Source organism: Crassostrea angulata, chromosome 8 (genome assembly GCF_025612915.1).
Source record: "Crassostrea angulata isolate pt1a10 chromosome 8, ASM2561291v2, whole genome shotgun sequence".
Taxonomy (NCBI): domain Eukaryota; kingdom Metazoa; phylum Mollusca; class Bivalvia; order Ostreida; family Ostreidae; genus Magallana; species Magallana angulata.
The window spans coordinates 49,837,207-49,847,186 of NC_069118.1; the positions used below are offsets into that span (position 1 = coordinate 49,837,207).

Consider the following 9,980-nt stretch of genomic DNA (forward strand, 5'->3'; position numbering starts at 1 on the left):
CAAGAAATGGTTTTTATAATGTAGAGTTGATTAATAAAGTAAAACGTTTGGATAATTATTCATATAAGTTTTTGTAAAAAAGAGCTGTAAGAATTAGGCAAATTTTCAGCTTTTGACTTCTATATTATTTTGGAAGTCTCATCATCAAATAATGAATACATCGCACCTTTCATTTTAACCTTATAACAATGTGATAAACCACTTATATCAAAAGTACTACCAGTCAAAATTCTTTACTACAATCCATTTAACAAAAAATATCTCTTCATGTTTAAGGTCTTATTTATTTAAATAAAAAATAATGAAACTTTACTGAATTTCCACAATTCAATAAGAGACTTAACATATGCCTTCTTTTACATCCAGTATCAAGTGTTTTCTTACATGGCGGTAGGTGGTTATTCTACGCTAGTGAAACAATGGCAATTGCAAGCAAGCATATCAGTTTGCATACTATCACACAGGTTCTGTCCTATTCAAATTTCAAAAACCTACAAACGCGCATGATATTTTAAATTGTTATGCAATTAATATATCATTAAAACTTAGCACGTGGCTCGGAACTCTCGCATTAATGTTTCTTACGACGCGTCTTTATTGAAAAAAAAATATTTTAAAAACGTTGCCCACGTGGACTTTGCATGTACCCAGTACAGGGAATTTGTCCTTGACCTTTTGTTTGCGTAGGAACAAGACTGATGTTATTTGGAAACCGTTTATTATGAACACAACAGTTATTGTAACAGTTTAAGGAACAGTTCTACAAACGGTCCTCTGTACATAAAACAAGACACATTCTTTTATATCACAGATAAATAAACTTAAATACAGTCACATCGTATTACTAACGTACATACAAATACTTTTATATTAAATCCATATTCTGATGCAGAAGGTTCTAAGATAGGCTTGCTGATATGCTAATTAAATAACTTTTTTTTCAATTAAGTAATTGTGGGACTTGACGTACGAGCTTGTACAACATACAAGTATGTACTAACATAAAGTAAGGTATAGTTACAATGCCCAGGTTTTTCCTGAAGTTCATACGAAACTCTTAACCAGACAGACCAATATACATGCATTCAAAACACACAATCAGCATACCATGACTCACGTATTTAACTGATTTGCGACTGTTCATATGATAAGAGCTAGACAGTAATTTATACACGAGAAGGAGCACCGAATCCATCAAATCTTTGAGCAGAAGTTGGATTTTCTTCTTCCACTGTTCGCATTCTGTCAATGATCGGAAATTTCACTCTCATGAATTCCTCCATATGCGGTCGGTCGTCTGCTTTTCCGAAGCACTTGGTCATGACGTCATACACTTCTCTCGGCTGGCCTTGAAGAGTCTCGTGCAGTTTCAACATTTCCGGCGGATTAACTTCTCTTGCAAACTGGTCGAGCGACCAGGTGCGGTACTCCTTGTAAGGTTTTATTTTGAAAATCAATTCCAGGGCCAAAAGTCCTGCTGCGTACGCATCATCACACGAAAGGTAGGCTTCGTCGTTCAACACTTCCGGTGAAATAAAGACAAAGTGAGAGACTTCGACAGACTCCCTGTCCATTGGGAGATTTGCTTTCCTTGGCAGACACGCTCCAGTTAGGGTGACCTTTTCTGTAGATTGGTCCAACTGATGACAAAAAATAATATCATTACGTAATGAATCGTCATATATTACGTAAGTAATCGAGGATAAATATCAAGCAAGTTTCAAAATTAAATTTGCATACATAAACGACTTTCAAGTGGTTGCAGAATATAATTATAAAGGATAGGTTTAAAATTGACATTAATCAATACAATTTCATTGGGCCCAGCACAATTTTTTTAAAGAAAGTATTTTTCAACTGTTCGGTTCCTAAACTCCGAGCTACTACATTTATGATAACAATTCTAAGGAGAAGAACTATAAACATGTTAAGCATACCGTAATTGTGTGCGTGTTCAGCTCCATGTGGACTAATCTCCGACGATGGAGGTACTCCAGCCCTTTCACTGTCTCCTGAAATATCCGGATCCTCTCTTTTCCGTCCCTGGTTTTACTCTTTAAGTATTGTCGGAGTGTCCGCATTTTGTTCTTGTAGATGAGAGCCGGAAAACCAACGTGAGCTCGATGGAGACCAAGAAACTCAGCGACATGTTGGTGTTTCAAAAACCTGAGCAAAGGAAAGAGCATTGATGTACTAGATGTACTAGAATAAGTAATTTGGACAATTCCAGGTGATTTAATTACTGGCACAATTTAAAGAATTAAAGTGAAGTCCTCTAAATGAGATACTTGTTCAAATATCAAATCTTAACAAGATCAACTGCAATGAATGAGAGAGAGAGAGAGAGAGAGAGAGAGAGAGAGATCTAAAGATATAAAATACTGCAGACTTCTTTATATTCTTTATTCAAACATCTTTCAAAGAGATGAATTGTATTATAGTATAGCGAATCTGTACCTGAGTTTTGAAACCTCCGAAGTGATATTGTTAACCCCTGATGACGTCATGTAAATTCTGATGAACACTGGTGTAACCTCCCTCTCTTCTTCTTTTTTGACGGTTCCATTCTGGAGTATGGTCCACAGGGCTCTTGTTTCGCCCGTCATCGCCCCATTGCTCTCATTCCAACTATTCTCGATGAAGTTGGAAATTCGGATGGTATGTTTACTAGAATGGTTTATGGAGTTTGAAATCCGAATATCGGCATGCCGGAAGTCATCTACAAAGATTTCTCCTTCTCCGTACTCAGTCAACTGCTGTTTTAGATCCTCTAGTCCATGCATCATCTCTTCATATAGTTCTATGGATACACTCGTATCATTTCTGCATCGTAGAATATGTTCCATGACTTCTCTGTTGGCCTTGATGATTGCAGGTATCTTCTGTTGAATATCTGAAAGCTTTTCTCTGCTTTGCTCCAACAAATTGTCAACAAACTTTCGCAGGAAAGTGTTCCCTTTCGGCGTATTGAGAAGGTAACTGTAATACCGGTCTGACTTTTCACGAGTTACTTTGGTCCGATTGTTTACGTACTCCCCCATGCGATTTTTGCCGGGAACCAAACTTTGTAGGGCGTTACCAAGAGGGGAAAGAATTTGGGCAATGAAAGGAACTGACAGTTGGTTTTCCGTGTCTTCTGTGTCCATCATCATGCTTGGTAAATTACTGAGACCAAAAACGGAGTTCCGTTTTCGCAAGGTTCCGAATTGATAACCAGAGTCGTTGCTGGTTATGGATCGACAATCTGAGTTAAGCTCGTCATCCACATCAGTCAATTCGTCGTTCAACAACTTCAGTTCATTGTTGATCTCTCTGAGAATAGTTTTTTCGATGTCGTGAATATGGCCTTGCCTCTCCTCCCATCTTACCAGCTCTTTGGATATTCTTTTCGATGTCATCTCGTAAATTTCCATCTTTAAGTCGTCCCAGCTGGAGAATTTCTGTGGATCGGGAGTTTCATTCAGTGCCCAAATTATAATTCCTGTTCTAGATGGATGTGTCATTAAATGCTGTTTGAACGACTGGAAGATTTCTTCACTTGCTTTGTCAATTTTACCGGAGAGAGCTTTGAAAACATTTTCCGCCTGAGAATTCAACCTTTGTAACTTTAATTCTATATGAGACAATTTTTCCTGAAGACTTTCCTCTGAACCGTCCAAGCGATGTACAAAAGTCTTCAAGTGATGAGTCATTCTTTTTAATATGGTTTCCAACCATCTAAAAATGAAAAGAATTTGCAAGTGAATTCACACTTCTGTTTTTTTTTTTAAATTCCTGGCGTTACGTACTGATATTTACAAGAATTCAGATTTAAGTAACTGTTTTAGTATTGTTGTTTTTTTTAAATGAATGATGTAATTAAAAACTTCGTTTCTTTTTCCATACTTACTTGTAAGTAGATGTAACCCTTTTATCGAGTGCAGATTCAAAAAGTTCATGAATCCCTTCCCATAATGCCTTGTAATCTGGAGTGATGTAGTTCTCGTTCTGGTTCAACTCTCGCCTCGCCTCGAGGGCTGAAAACTTGATCACTTGATCTGTTTTAAGACCAGGCCAGAACTTTTCGAGTTTTGTCACAATGTGATGAAATACTTCCTCTCTCTCGCTTTTCAAATCGTCCCAGTGGTTACATATAAACAGGGCCAGTCTTGGATCGAACCCCAGGCCACTGCCATCTTTCTTTTCCTTTTTGGTGGTAATAATCATTTTCAGCAAATCACCGAGCTGAAAAAGGGAGAAAATTCAAATAAAGACCTGTCCTGATAAGAAATAAAATTCTTTTTTCTTTAGTCTACATGAATATCTCAAATGTAAGTTGAAAACCAACCCTATCTTCGTCCACTCGCGACCCACTGTTTGACTTGATTAGATACAGGAATCCGTGGATCTCGTTGTTGGCAACAAAGCGTTTGATGACGCTGTCCATGACTGGGTTTTCTCCTATTCCTGGTGAATCCACCAAAACAAGTCCACACTAGACAAAAGCCAGAATCACAACATTAGCTTGACCTTTAATCAATTCCAAAATTGTCACCATTAATTAGGAAGCAAAACTCCCCCCCCCCCAACATTACCTTGACTTTAAATCAATTCCAAAATTAGGTTTTTGACTTTGGTTTGTTCCCATTAATTAGGAAGCAAAACTCACCCCCCCCCCAAAAAAAAACACCCAAAAAACAAAAACAAAACAAAAACTATGGAAGAGATCTAAAACAGTCAAAACTAACCTATTAACAAAAAATCTTTTGCAAATAGAACTGCTCAAATACCTTTAGAATCTTGCTTGGGATTTTGAGATGGACTTCGACGATTCTGTCCCCAGTTCGCTCAGTAGTCTCCCTTAGTGTTAGGTCGTGTTCATACAATAATTTTTCTACTTGTTTGTTCACTTCTATGCCGGGTGTGAGAGGGACATCTTCTTTGTTCCCGCTTTCGTAAAGGACGCACACAGAGACCTTTGTTCCATACGATATACGCGTGATGACGGATGTACAGCAAACAGCTTTGACTGTCAGGAGGTCCTTCTCGCCCAGAACCAGATTCAGAAACGTAGATTTACCAGCATTTGTTTCACCTTCAATGCAAAAATGTACCACATTTCTATTACAGTGTTTAAATATCAGTATATATGGAATTACTTGAATAGTATAAAATGTAACTTGTAATGCATATTTGGAGTGTATGAAAAATGACAATAACAAAACCGTCAACCATTTTATTCGGTCTCTCTGTCAAATCATTATGCGAATATAGACAAGGTTCTAGATCGACCATTCATACATTCATGCCACATGCTACTATTTTAAGTTTTATAGTGCTTATTTATTACAGAATTAAGGATTGGTTTAGTAGCATCAACTTGCGAGTAATCTCAGTTCTTTGATTATAAAAACGTAAGTTTACCTGCTACAACTACAACGCAATGTCCGCTAGAGATGTATTTGGTTTTGATAGTAAGATCTGTAACAAGGTCCTTTGTAATGCCCTCGGTCTGTAGAAGAGATTCCAGAGTTGTCTGCCCTTTGATGCGTTCCCTGCCGGAAGTAGACAATTTGTGGAAATTTGCGTTGGTATCCTTGAATTTACCGAGGAGTTCCCGTAGTTTTTTCCTTCTCTGGTAGTCGTCTGCTTGTTTATCGGAGAGTAACTTTAGAACCTTAAAAAGAGAAAAAAAATATTTAAACTAAAATATTTGCTTTCTAAATACTTTTTTGTGATTTGAATTATATTTTCTCTTGGCAGAGATCATTGTACATATTGTTTGCCGTTGTTTTAATATGATGATAGAAATGATGATGAAATAAGACTGATTATCAAAAAACCTTTTAAGAAAGTCTCCGAATAAAATTGTCTTTTATTTAATGTCTTAAATACTATCTTAAAATATTTAGAACCAATATCCAGTTCAGAATTTTCCTACTGGCCAAACAGTGAAAGTTTCATCAGAAAAACCAAATAAATGTGAAATAAACTTAAAAAGCCATTAAATAAGATATCGGAGTACTAGGTATCTTGTTATTTTGCTTACTGTCAATTACCAGTATCTACGGGCTAAAAGTAAATAGTTTTATAATTAGCAATTTCTAAGTGACTGAGATTTTATTTCACCCATCTGTTGTGAGTATAAAGAACACGAACTTCATTTCAGTTGAAAGCTAATCGTCATACAAAAAATAAACATTTTCAGTATGTATTCAACACCCCACAGAGCTTTTCTTTATTTCTGGACAATACCCCACCCGTAATTGGCTTCTGATTGGTGGAAAGTCAGGCTCATGGAACCCGGAAGACAAATTATGTCTTTAAACATTTCAATTGAACAATTTAAAACTGTCTGTAAACTAAAACGGCTTTCAAAATTTTTTAAATGCCAATTCACGCATGGCTGAAAATGACTATTGACAAACTGCACTAAGCTATCCTTCAAGCATCATAAGGCAGAATTTGTATCGATCTCTTCGAAAAATACTGCATTGCTTTGGGTTATATTGATTTAAGAGGACTGGATAATAGTGACCATTTTTAGACTTTTTTTACCTCCTTTAAATGAAGAGTTCTGTATAAAGATATAGAAAAATGTTCAAAATTGTAAAGAGAAAATATTTTAGAATTTCTCTCTCCTAAATAATGATGTAAAGCAGAGCATATCCTGTTAAAAAGTGTAAGGCAAATCTGACTTAATTTTTTTTAATCACCTAGCCTCCTTAAATGCAAAGATTTGTACGAATCAAATAATTGTGAATTTTGGTTAAAAGTGAAAAACAAAATTATGATAAATAAAGGACCATTTAGAATTAAAAAGAAACCTAATAACAAGGATTTAAAATAAGCTATTAAACTACGGAAAAAACCCCCAAAAGATTTATTTCGAGCAATATATTGCACCATTTTTCATGTCAATTTTTTGATTATTAAACCTGCTTGAATACAACGTCACGAAACACATCGTATCTGGTTTCCATGCTTTATCTTTTGAATTCTTTTTCGTGATTTCAATGATAATGGAAAGGATATATATGTATGGTATGTAAGGTTACCGCTGCTATTGAGATGCTGCTTTTAAACACAGAATGAAAATGTAAAGATGATACTGTGGCGAAAACCGAGAATTGATAGACAAAAAGCCCATGACTAAGAATTTTGCGAATTCCCAATACCAAATTTCCCCCCAAATCTACACCTGAGCGTTCAAAGAAAATAATTGAAATGAAAATAATTCGCCTTTGTTTTAAAAATGAACTCCCTGCCATTCTCTTGTATTTTTAGTTTTGTAATATTGTTTTTTTTTCTGTTTCTGAAATTACAAAGGGGAATTTCACTTTCCAAAATGATGTCATAACATATATATTTAAATATGTTTCATTTACTTTAAAATCAATAGACCATAAAAAATTAATTGAAAAATTTATAAATTCAAACTATTTGATAGAGTCGCAATTCTGAAAAGAAAAATATTACATTGCTGAGACCAAAAAAAAAATAACTCAACAGTCATTACATATTATACAAAAAATTGAAATATATAAATTAAATATTTTTTCTATAATCGATAGTCAGCAATTTTTCTTTCAAGACAGTTTTTGGAAAATAAATAATTGATTTATTTAAAATCCCATAACATACTAGACTGTGTCTAAACACACGTACCCCCTTTTATAGCATACGTGCACCTATAGCGAATTGAACGCAGTCGATCAGGTAATTTTCTGTAATTATATATGTATTCAACCAAAACGTTTCGCAGATTTAAACGTTCAAAATCAAAAAAACTTGTCCTTGAATGTACAGACGGTCTCGATTGTAAGATTGTGTAATCAATAAACGAGAGAGAGAGAGAGAGAGAGAGAATTCAGCTTCTCTAAAGTGACTTCAAAATATCTTTTATCAGGTAAGCCCTTATAAATGCTTGGTCTTATTTATTTATATACTTAAAAACAAATAAATGCTTATCAGTTCTAAAATTAATTTATTTTTCATCGACCCGGAAGATAGAATATGCAAATGAGACTGTGATATCGATCTACACCAGTGAAGGTCATTATTTAATTGCTTTAATGACAAACAGAAAAAAAACCTGATATGGGTATGTAAATAAAAGATCAAATACAGTTGCCAAGCGGAGTCATATCATGTTTATTTAAATGAAGCATATGATTTAAATTTAACATGCTTTTTTATATTGTAAATTCATACGTTCCGCCAAAACAGTTCCTAATATTCTCTCAATTGAATATTTTTTTCAAGATTTTTAAAGGACTCTATCCCAAATCATTTTTTTTTTATTTTAATAGATATTTTATAATTCAAAGAATATTACACAAAACTAAAAAGGGACATTTTGTCTTTTGTAATTAAAATATGAAATGAAATGAAAAATGTTCTTGATAACGTGAAAGAAGCTAATGAAAATTAGAATGCTTCGAGATAATATATTACATGATGGAAGTTTTAGAATACATGTTATTTTATCCCAAAAAATAATCTAGGCTTCTGATAATTTGTTGCTTGAAAAAAATTAGGGTCTTTTATGTGCAAACAATTTGACAAGAAACGTTTTTTTTTCCTATTCACAATTTTACGAATATAATTTGTATTTATTCTGACAAAAGTTTTTAGTTTAAAAACTTTTTAAAACATAAATATTTCTAATTCATAACTGGTTATTATTTTTAAAAAATTGTTTAGAATATCTTTAATTTCATTTTTGCAATGATGCAAGAGTTTCACAGAATAAAAAAAAAGTTAAAAAAAAAAATAAATCAAAAATATCTATTTGAAGTCCATAAGTACTTTCTTATATAAAATGATTTAAATAATAATTTTACAATATTTAAAGAAGAAATGTTAAAACATATTCGGCAAATAGTTTGAAAATAAAGGATATGAAGATCTGCGTACATACGCCATAAAAATGCATAAACAGAAGCCCCTCTACCAGAACAATGCCTACCAAAAAAGAAGCAAACAATAGACATGTACAGTGTATATTGCCAACTCAATGATTATCTGATTGATTATATCATGTAACAACATATACAGTACTCTTATAGAAAGTTTCAAAACTAATAAATGTTAATTAATAGAAGAAAGCAGCAATAGGTTTATATTTTACTACTCCAAAAAAAAATCAGTTACTAGTAATTTGAAAACAAATGAAAGATAATGAATCCAGATAATTAAGCCAGATAATTGTAAAAAATAAACACCCCACACACAAAAGTGTTTGCAACATGCAAGTAAACTATATAAATGAAAAAAATTTATGAGATATTGAAATTACTTCTATCATATTATAATACTGTTTCGTTCTCATTCTAAACTAAATAGTATTGTTGGATTGTTATTTACAGTTGTATCTACCTCCCGAATCTGTTATGCTGCGTTTAACATTGGCATTGGATTGCGTTTAATTGTATAAGGTTCAAAAGATCGATGATGAATCAGTTAAAGAGACAAAACAGTCTGCTAATACTATCTGAAATCAATGTCAATCAAAACAAGTTACGAAAGTTACTGACGTGTGTTTTTTTATTTCCACTCAAAATTATTTTGCAAATTCTAATAAAACTTCTATAACTGTACCTGTCTTAAATGAAGAACCTTAATAAAAGCATATCTAATTTTTTGAAATCTTTCTTTAACGGAGTCTGTTACCTTCTCAATTGGGTTCCCCTTCGACTCCATGAAATCCAGGTGCATACAGATTCGGGTTCTCATTTCCTCCACCGTGTTAAGACCGCTCAGACTGACGTCCAGTTCGTCGGCATAGTCCATGACAGTGTCCAAGTCAGCGTCCGGACTGAGCACCATGTCCTTGTTGATGTCAACGCTCCCGCGCCTTGTTATCATAAAGTCCTTATAGGACGTGTCCATATCAGGAGGTCTAGGAATCGCCATTTTTTCTAGCACAGAACAACTCGCTCTTGATTCTGCGATGACTGCGAAAAATCGCCAACTGCAATTGACTATATAAAGACGGG

General features: G+C 34.0%; 1 protein-coding gene across 1 annotated transcript; it reads right to left on the bottom strand.

The window, feature by feature from the left end:
- Nucleotides 1-696: 696 nt before the first annotated feature.
- On the bottom strand, nt 697-9,976 carry LOC128158555 (uncharacterized). The gene is made up of 8 exons (XM_052821430.1): nt 9,655-9,976; nt 5,404-5,656; nt 4,770-5,074; nt 4,328-4,474; nt 3,890-4,224; nt 2,458-3,717; nt 1,938-2,166; nt 697-1,640 (listed from the first exon to the last, which is right to left on the bottom strand). Exons 1-8 carry the CDS (start codon nt 9,895-9,897, stop codon nt 1,167-1,169), a joined length of 3,246 nt encoding a protein of 1,081 aa, XP_052677390.1. The 5' UTR covers nt 9,898-9,976; the 3' UTR covers nt 697-1,166.
- Nucleotides 9,977-9,980: the final 4 nt, after the last annotated feature.